Below are 10,465 nucleotides of genomic sequence, written 5' to 3'. Positions count from 1 at the left end.
CATGCAGAAACAAAGAAAGTTCTATATTTATATGTATTGTGACCCACAAACAGTGTGATATCATAATGGCAACACTTATGCAATATTCATTACATTTGTTTTTTATTGTCTGCATCTTCAATTTGCCAAAGCAAAAGAATAAAGTTTTTTATATATATATATTACAGGTGTAATCCTGAAGAGAATTATTTTAAATTCAATTCAGATTCATTTGCTTAGCGCTGTTCAAAATAGAAAATTAAAAAAACAGGGTAGGGTAGTACCTTATAACACTAAGTAAGCATAAAGGACACCATGGCAAAAAGAAACTACAAAGATACAAAACAAATGCAACCTATTCTTAAAAATAGGAAAAAGGTAGGATAGATAAACTTAATAAATTACAAAATTTTACTGTTATAAAACTAGTGCTGTCAATAGAAAAAAATCAATAATTATTTCTGGTTACCAGTATTTATAAAGCCTGCAAAATTACATGGTACTTTTTTTTTATATTTAATAAAGAATTAAATAAAATTGTAATTTAATATCTACTTATTTTTAATATTTCTAAATTATTCCAAATATTTTTTTTACTTCTAAATTATTCCTAATAATCATACCAAAGCGCAATCCCTACTTTGGTTCTTCGTAATAGTTCTTCTTTAAACTTGACTCTGGTCTATTCTTTGACAGGTGTTTGAATATGTCCGGCAAACGTATGAACCCAGATCAAGTGCCAAACAGACAGTCAAACACAGTGTTTCTGGCCTGCATCTGTTCGCTGCTCGCCTTTTGCCCTCAAAACAGGTGTTATGTCCAAGGGAGAAGGCCATGCCATGCGCCTGTTGAGTAAAGACAACACAGGCTTGTCTGCCCTGAGGCTGTGCCACACACACTGGGAGAAATCACAGCCCCATTTGTGCACGCGCACACACACACACACAGTAGATTAATACACAAAAGCACCAGGACTTACAACACCACCTGCCCCAAACACAAACAGAGCACGATGGGTAGATTAACAAAGACGCCAAGCAGAAGCTGCGTGTGTCAGTGACAGTCCGACAAAGAGAAAGACACACAGAACACGCTCTTGCATTTAAAAAAGCAAGCTGAGGATTGGTAAAGTCACTTCTTTTATTGTTGCAGCATATTTGAAATGCGGCAAATTTTTGTGAGTGGAAACCAGTCGTTTTAATAGGAATCTACATTCTAAGGGCAGAGTTTGCAATGGGTTCAGATTGGTCACACAGATATGCCTCGTTACACAGCAGAAAGCTGATTGGTTTGAAAGTCACTTCTATGAGAACTGTACTTCATACATCACAACATTTTTTGTCTGTGAAACTAAGGTAACCACACCTGGTCATATATTAAATACAATTATACACATAGTTCATTACAGACAATTCTAACCACATACAGACAGAACGACTAAATTAGACTAGATTAAATAAGACTCAATATAAAAATCTTAGTCAGTGTGAGTCACTTACAGGCTATATATTCCTTTGCTTTCCTTGCACTATTGTCAGATGTTTCCTTTTAGTTGTCAACTTTTGAGGACATCTATTTTAATTTTTGCTGTGTAAACTCTTCATATTCTTCATTACAATCTTTTAAAACAGGGAAGTGAATTGCACTGACTCTTGCTAGAAGTGAACTGCAGTTTTACTATATTTCATGCACGGGATCTACTGTGATGTCACACTATCATGTGCATGCACTTCACAGTCATTCATAAACTCCAGATTTAGGACTCAGCTGACAGATGAAGTTGATGATCAGCGTCAAGATACCAGCAAAGCCAGTATGGATTGGTTTGGTTGTCAACTTGAAGCTAACCCTTTCAACCCCAAGTTTGTTCAGCTAACTTCACGGTTCAGGCCCCAGAGGAAATGCTACCCACTGAAAGTGTTTACACAATGAGTTTTGTGAGTGTTTCTACTCAGTTCGTTTGCTTTCTTTCTACAATAAGTCATTCAACACCACCAAAAACGGCTGTTGAACTCAGCTAACGGATGGCAAGATTAGATTAGGACAGAGGAAAAAAAATATTTACCCACACTTCAGCGGTAGAAGAGTTCTGTGTGAGTGAATGGATTTTGGACGGCTCATACACACAACCAAACAAAAGCTTTATTTGACATGAATATTCAATTATATCTTAATCTTATTACACATTATTCTGTCCTTGCATTTACCAACCTGTCAGCCTGACCTGCTCTCACAGATCTCTTTATCCAGTGCTAAAATATTAATAATAATAATAATAGAAAAAAGGGTGTTGAGTGGCTCTATCACTTTACTGATAATACGGATCTTTTTGAAGAAGCAGTGCACGGTCCAGAAATCCTTAAAATCACACATCTGCAGTGGAAAATGCAGTCAGCTACCATTTAAACATCTCCCCACTGTTAAACAAGCTTGACATATTACCTAAGAGCACAATAACTTAATTATCTAACGTCATAATTGCAGTCATTATAGTTTTTAATATGCTTTATATGCACCCACAGGCTCCATTATGGAAACAATGGTCTTGCATAAGTTAACAAAAATAAGGTAAAGGCCGCAGGGGCTCAGTGTCGAAGTCTGCGGCGGCGTCGGAGGCCTAGTCGCGTTCAGACAGTAGCAAGTGAACAAACAGCAACACCTTCTCAGCCAACATTCTTGGCATTCCCCTCTATCACTCAAAGACATGTTTATCTTTCTCTCTTGCTTCCAAATTACAGGGGAGAGACGGGGAGAGGGAGGGCTTCAGGTGCTCCAGAACAGCTGGCGAGTTGAAGGGAAGGAAAAGAGGTGGATAGGAAAATGTTACAAATGAGAATCTCTTGAGAGATGAAGGGTAAGCGCAGAACCGCCGGTTGGTTACGTGATGACTGATTCTGTAGGAGATTCTGTGTACACACGGTCATAGATGACCTTGCGTGGAGCTGCACTGTGGACTCAGAGAATAGCACGGCTTTGTTTCCCAGAGAACATCTGAACACACAGTGTGTCGAGCAAACACCGTACAGTAAACAACACAAACCAGCAGTCAAACACAAATCAACTGTGGGACATCCCCAGTGCAGTCACACTGGACCGCGAACAAACGTTTGATATCATTTTCAGGTTTGAAGGCATGTCATTTATAATGTAACAAAAATACTGTTTTACTTGCTCCACAGTTTAAAAAACAAAAAAAACATTAGGAGTACGTTCATGATGCAGCTCAACAGCGCAAGCAATATGCCTATACAAATCTTAATCTTTGCTGCCCTCTGGTGTTTATTAACAGCAGTAGCTACAACTAGGACAAAAAACAACTTTTGGCCAAAGTACCGGGGAATTAACAGAATTTACCAGGCATATAAACATTTCCAACCTTCAGCTGTATTAAAATGTATTAACATGTTATTTCTCCGATGCAGGTCATTTCAAAATAGCACTATTACTTCATATTTACAGAATAAGGGAGAAAAGAAAAAGCGAACTCTTATCAAGCGACTGAAGAATCCAGAACGCGAAATTTATAGCTAATGTATAAATATAGCTACATACTCTGAGATGAAATGTCCAGAGGAATTTGTAAAGTCAGATTAAATAAATCAAGAGAAACAATTTTTATAAAGCAATAACACATTTTGTTAAAGAATCAGACCAAAGTTATTTTTAGTAAGGTTATTTCATACATTGACTTGTGTACAAGGTAAAATCTTTCTGCCTTACCGTAGAAAGAGCCAAAATTTTTATTTCTTGTGTGTCATATTTCAGAAAGTTACAGTAACTTAAAACTGCTTTATAAAAAAATAAAATCACTGTAATACTTAAAATATATTGTCAAAAAAAAAAAAATACTAGACCATGCTTAGTTTTTCCAGGATCAATATTACCAAAAAAAAAAAAATTATTTTTCCATAAAAATGTTAGGTGAGATTTACATATAAATGTAAATTTCTTTTGAGAAACTTGAGAGCCAAGTGAAGGACATTATTCCCTTTCAGAATTCAAAACAAGTCAGTAATCTGCAACAGAAAAACACTTCAGCTGTAATTGAATTATTTTATCATGAAGTTATATCGCAAAGATGCTATAGCATAAAGAGACAGAGAAGCAACATCTTTTATTTTCCTGCAACTTTGTGATTTAAATATCTTAGCTTGACATTTTCTGGATGGGAAATATTTTTCAGTCTAAAATAACTTCTGTATAACTTATCACAACAGGTTCCAACATCAGAAAATTTTAAACCAACTTAACACACCTGCAGCCAAAACCAGATCAAAAACATGACTCTGTGCAGGGAGCACGCACACAGACCTGTAATGTGATTATGGGATGATTTGAGCAAGACGTGCAGTCTGGATATCATCCTGTCCTAATCAAACCATATCTTAAAAGCCCACATGATGGCACTGTTACTGTGCTGCTATAGCAGTTCAGCTCAAAACACAGCATGCATTTGTCCATTAACCGCTCCAAATTCCTCTGCCAAAACTAGCAGCAGGGAAATAAAGACACTTGTCTTAATGAGTAAATCAATCAGCATTCTTGCCAAGAACTGATACAAATCCAGCCTTACAGTTCATCAGACTCTTTGATGATGATGCAAGCAATTTGCCATGAAATATGACTCAAAGACCCAGAACTGAAAAAATAAAAGCACATTAAGATAAAATATGGAAAGGGGAGAAAAAAAATACAGAACATTAAGCCAATGACTTTAGGAACATTAAAGCCTTACATTTTTAGATTTAGTCCCGTGAAGGAAAGTCATACAAGAGAAAAACATTAAATAAGACAAAAGACACACAGGTTGGTTTCTCACAAAAGTTTATTTTACACTTCAAGATTTCTTGCTTGCAGCTGCAACCTGCAACAAAACAGAAAAAGATCAGGATTAACAGGAGCCAAATCAATCACATCAGTCTGGTTATTCCCTGCACCGGCGGCCCAAAATCCTTGAGAAATTAATTAACTGTGGAGGAACATTCAGGAGCCTTTCAGGTTCTGGACGTGATCTTAGCCAGGAGATTAGGAGCAACATTCGCTTCTACACTGACACTGTTTTTCCTCCTGCCACCAATGAGAAGCCAAGCACATCAACAGTGCTCTGGAAAGAGTCAGAGTGCAGACGACACAGCCAAGGCAAGCACAACACAAGAAAATCACGTTAACTCATCTGAATTCAGCTCATTAAGGGGATCAGGCAGAATAAAACGCCACCATACGGCAGCCCAGCGAGCATGAAATTCAATCGGCTTGTTTACTTCCTACAGCATCGGATTGGTGCACAGCAGTATCTCGCAGGGAAAGCGGAGGACCAACAGAGGAGGAAAGCAAGCGAAGGCTTTGGAGGAGATGTGCATGCATTTCCTTTTTGAAGACAGTACTGTGTTCAACACTAAATCAAAGCTACTGCAGTAAAAAATAACCATGAGGCCTTTAAAATGAAAATAGGTTCTTTACATTCAGTACCTAGATCTGCTCGTGCTCATGAGGAATTGTGCAGCAACATCATTTTAATTCCTTTGAAATTTGAGTACACAACAAAGGTGGACAGAATTTGGGGAACTCTGAGAAGCACCATCTGTTGTACGCTATCTGACTAACTTCAGAAGCCTGACTTAGACTAAATCAATAGTGCCTTAAATTTGATTTTACAAAAGTCGATGTTACAAATGCTCAAGTTCACAAATACAGTAACCTGATAACACTTCTTACCTGCCCAGCAATTCTGTCCAGGTCTCTGGTGCCCTGAGGGGTCAGCTTACGCCCACTGGAAAACAGCAACAGAGTTAGTCGAACTCAACACCAACCTGCAATAATACAGATCACATATAGTCAAAGCAGCCTACAGGCTACTCACCCATTGGGGTCTTTCTCCACCATCTTGAGTCCCTCGAGGGCCTGGAGCACTTTACGGGCTACGTTCTTGGAGCCCACACTGAAGTGAGAGGGGCACACGCCGTTCCTCTTACGGCCACCGTAGATCTTGGTCATGGAGCCTACGCCAACACCTCCACGCAGGTACAGGTGACGCACTGTGGAGGCTGAGAGAGGACAGAAAGGGTCAGGAGAAGAGATTTCTTCAGGGCAGTACAACAGGAGGCAACATGCCAAGAAACACTTCACTTTTACTTCTAAAAGAAAGAACCAATGCAGGTCTGTTCAATCTCACAGCACACACGGCATAAAATCTGTAACAAACTCAGCTCTTAATTTTACACAGTGCATCAAGTGGGGACTTCTCAGCACACAGCAGAAAATGCTGTTACAGGACAAGGTCATCAATAACTGAGCCCAATCCTGACACTCGCTTACACGAACCATCCACTGTTTTCCACCAGATTCTCAGAGTAAACATTAAGAGCCACTAAACTGTTAGCATTTGGATAACACTACATTTATGCTTAAAGTAGGGATGCACGATATTGGATTTTGGCCGATATTCGATATGCCGATATTTTCAAAATAATTTTGGCCGATGCCGATATCGATATATATACACATTTTTCGTCTGATATATTTAAACTTTAATTTTACTGAAGAGAAATCCATGCATCTCTTCTGTACTGATTCTACCATAAATGTATTATTTTACAAATGTAGACAGACATTCACATCTGAAAAACAGGTCAATTATTTCACTTGGAGAATATCGGTTTGGCTCATCGGCAGAAATATTCATATCGGCCGATACCGATGATGGTCATTTTAAGCTTTTATCGGCCGATACCGATGTTGTGCCGATATTATCGTGCATCCCTAGCTTAAAGCACTGAGCATTCAAATAGATCATCATTCACAAAACAAAGTTTTAACCTAGCTTGTGCATACTAGAAAACAAGCTAGATGTTTTTACTCCATACAAAATCATTTACAAAATACAAAAAAAAGTTTAAACTAATGTCTATATGAAATCAAAACAATGAACAAATGTTGTGTTTGTGGACTAAACAGACACGGATCAGTAGCGGACTGCAAACACGTCCTGTGTGAAAGCACAATGAGTCCGTGCTGTGGACTGCATATGCACTGCAGGCAGATTATGTGTGAAACAGGTGTTACAGCCAAAAAGAAGAGCCGGGTCTAGGGCTGGGCGATATAGCTTAAAAAAAAAAAAAATCTCTGATTTTTTCACACCAAACCCGATTTTCAATTTAAATCGATTTTTTTTATTTAAAAACAAACTACAACCAACAAAGAAATTGCTCAAACAAATGTACTCTTTATTGTGTTCTGATTTTCACTTATGCAGTTTAATCTAAATTTCCCCTTTGTGCATAAGTGTAACAGGAAACAAGCCTCAAAACATGCTTGTAAACGAGATGTCAGGCACTGCCATTGTAAACAGTGAAAATGTAGCTTATCAGTTTTCTAAAAACTTACAGTGACACAATGCACCTTTAAAATAAATTAAAATATAAATAAAAAATAAAACTGTGTGTCCCTCTTTGATAAAAAACTTTTGGTTAAATGTAACCAAAATGACAAAATTAGATCTATTACAAAAATACATACTTGTCACAGTGGTATTCATAAAGTGCTAACAAAACTTTAAACTCATTAGCGTTAGCATTACAGAAAGGTCTGATTTACGCACTGTTACAACAGTCATTGTTTTTTTTCTTTTTACATTGACATTTGAGTTCATGATTTTAATGTTGTTGTTTTTTGTGGCACACTAAAGACTAATGACAGACTGTTGATAATCTCATCTGGTCACCCTAACGCTAGTGAAGTATAACCACACTTTGGAACGTTTTGCTCTCTCCGCCATTGTCACTCTTTATTATTAACCGTGAGTTTTTGTTCTGTTATTCGTGTGTGTGCGCCGCGCTCGTTCTTGTTCTGTGTTTGTGACTGACGGACAGCCTCCGCAGCGCGCATGACAGATTTCGCAGATCTCACAGACAAACGACTTAATATGATCGCACGTTAGAAATGTTTGGTGAGATAAAATGTGCACGATAATATTATTAAGGAAAAATACACAGAACATAAATTTTTTTCCCTCCAGTGCCGAAAGCAGAACCTATAGCGTCAGATCTTACTGATACTATGGTCTTTCATAATTTAGCCCCGGGGCCAGTTTAATACCGGGTTTCGGTACCCATCCCTACTGTTTAAGATGCTGGAATAAATTTGTTGTGCTACTACCTTTTGTAGCAACGGCTTTTAAACACACTTTGCAATGTGGCGTTATTTGTTCTGTGTCTGACACTAAAAAAGCAAACCAATTCCAAACAACGGATGAAACGGTGCCTTTCTTTGGAACGAGCTCTGTGCTGTTAACTGTCTTGTTGTCTGTGTGCGACTGTAAGGAAAGCAGGGGGAGGGCGAGCCCACTCTGAACTACGGAAGCCTAAGGGGAGAGCCGGTGGTGGAAGTTAAAGAGAAAACAAATTTTCATTAAAAACAAATCGCCCTTAACGTCAAATTCGAGTTAATCGATAAAATCGGTTTATCGCCCAGCCCTAGCCGGGTCTGTTATTTGGAGGTTTTTTGGTTTCCAAAAATCCGACGTCGACCAAACATCCATTTTATGCAGGTGCTGTCGGGCTAAAATTGTCGCCAAAGGCAGCAACACGAGCAATTTGCTCCAGCACCTTAGCCGCAAGCATGTCTTGGAATATCATCCAGCAGAAAATGCATTGTACACCTGATTATGCATGAAAAAAAAAACGTGATAAACATTTTTGCTCAAACCGCCCAGCACTAGTCTGTTGCTATACTTTTTTTTATTATATACACCATTGCTTTCCATTTCTGACCTGTTTACATAACTACTTACTGACAACAACAATGTAATACTTGAGAAACACTTCGAAATGTTCAAGAGCATATTAGTGTTTACACTGATTTTAAAATAATCAAGAACCATGAAACCATGTCTTGATATCAAGACAACATACATATTACAAGTTCATTGTGGACAAAAGTGACATGTTAACCTCAAATATTTATAAGATTGTAATTCTAATTTAACAAAACTAGGACCAAAATGGGGATCTTTTTCCATGAAGACCCGGCACAGAAATACTGACTTTAAGACCCATTTACTGGCTTCTGACAGATGCAGATAATATCATGATTTCCCGACATAAAAGTGCACATCCCTAGCAGAAAGCATAGTGTGGTGTATGGAGATGCAAGCTAAGGGATGCATAGCCAGCAACCTGAGAGGTTCTGCACATAGTGCAATGCATTAGTCTTACATGCATGTCCATGAGCTTTTATAAAACACACATCACACTCACCGGCTCTGACGTAGAACCAGTTCTCGTCGCAGGGAGCCAGCTCTTTATGCTTGGCCAGCTTTACAATGTCAACCCAGTCTGGCACCTTCAGCTTCCCCGACCTGTCAAAACACCAAGGTTCAAAATGAGCTTCAGTACTCACAGCCAAAACGGTTTTATCATGGTGTCACAAGCTTATAAAAATAAGAACATAATCACTGAAGACAATGACAGTTAAACTGACTTCTTGAGGAAGGCTGCCAGCGCGCGGACAAACTCCTGCTGGTTGACGTCTTTCACCGTTACACCACCGCCTGGCATCTGAAAACCAGAATCAACGTCGAATTAAAATCACATAACTTACAGAATTTAACAGCTCGTTAAACCAAGAGCAAGTCACATGCAAAACGTTTAGCTAGCTAACATGAATGAGCTATATTTGAGGAAGACCAGAGATCGCATATATTGCAGAAAACAATACTATTAACTTATTGTTAAAAATATAAATATAACAAAGCAAGCGTAACAACTCAGTTTTGAGCGTTATTTGATGTTCAGATGCATCGTGCTAGGGAAGCAGCTAACGACCACGTTTATTCCGATGTTGAAAATTCAGCATAACGTTACCTCTTAACTCTAGTGAAAAACAAGCAACAAGTTATAAGACTAGCGCTTTAGATAATGCAACGATTAACTGTAATTACTAGTAATAACGCCTCTGAAGTCTTAATGCATCTAGGTTCAGTGATACAGGTTTGAGTAGACTGGGCCTCAATGCGCTTCATGGGCGCAGCCATTAAACACCGGGAATTCATAGCATGCGATCCAATTATATATTTTTTTAAACTACGAATTTCTGGATCATTTTATTGACGGTCCGTTGTTACAATGAGTACTACTACATAATAATTTGGATGTAGGACAAAAATAGTGGCAAACTATGCTTATAAAACACTTTATAACCTAGAAAGATACAGAGCACGATTTACCTCGCTTGTGGACAGCAAAAGGAAAAGGGACGTGCAGGGTTTCCTATGCGTGTTAACAGGGGCGAGTCGCGTTTGTTATCGCGAGATTTGAACATAATTTGAATAAGATGTAGACAGTAATGACTGAGTTCTTCTCAGCTAAAGTATGCCAAATGAAGAATGCCAGATGTTGCCAGAATGTTTTGTAACCAACAACCAAAATAATAACTATTATGTATATATAAGGTTTGAACTTTATATTGAAGTTTAGTATAATCTGTGTTC

The 10,465-nt window shown here is 38.2% G+C and overlaps 1 protein-coding gene across 1 annotated transcript; it reads right to left on the bottom strand.

Moving 5' to 3' along the window:
• Positions 1-4,786: 4,786 nt before the first annotated feature.
• rps19 (ribosomal protein S19) lies at positions 4,787-10,260 on the bottom strand. The gene is made up of 6 exons (XM_026285055.1): positions 10,202-10,260; positions 9,457-9,533; positions 9,234-9,334; positions 5,840-6,023; positions 5,695-5,749; positions 4,787-4,843 (listed from the first exon to the last, which is right to left on the bottom strand). Exons 2-6 carry the CDS (start codon positions 9,531-9,533, stop codon positions 4,817-4,819), a joined length of 444 nt encoding a protein of 147 aa, XP_026140840.1. The 5' UTR covers positions 10,202-10,260; the 3' UTR covers positions 4,787-4,816.
• Between the last annotated feature and the right edge of the window lie 205 nt (positions 10,261-10,465).

Source organism: Carassius auratus, chromosome 16 (assembly GCF_003368295.1).
Source record: "Carassius auratus strain Wakin chromosome 16, ASM336829v1, whole genome shotgun sequence".
Classification (NCBI taxonomy): Eukaryota; Metazoa; Chordata; class Actinopteri; order Cypriniformes; family Cyprinidae; genus Carassius; species Carassius auratus.
Note: the sequence above shows the minus strand (reverse complement) of the source record. Positions and strands in the feature narration are given on the sequence as shown.

Coding starts and splice junctions, on each gene's coding strand:
- rps19 (XM_026285055.1), bottom strand. CDS start 9,533: ATGCCAGGCGGTGGTGTAACGGTGAAAGACGTCAACCAGCAGGAGTTT. Junction 5,750..5,839: donor GTGGAGAAAGACCCCAATGG/GTGAGTAGCCTG, acceptor GCTGTTTTCCAG/TGGGCGTAAGCTGACCCCTC. Junction 4,844..5,694: donor TGGACAGAATTGCTGGGCAG/GTAAGAAGTGTT, acceptor GTTTTGTTGCAG/GTTGCAGCTGCAAGCAAGAA.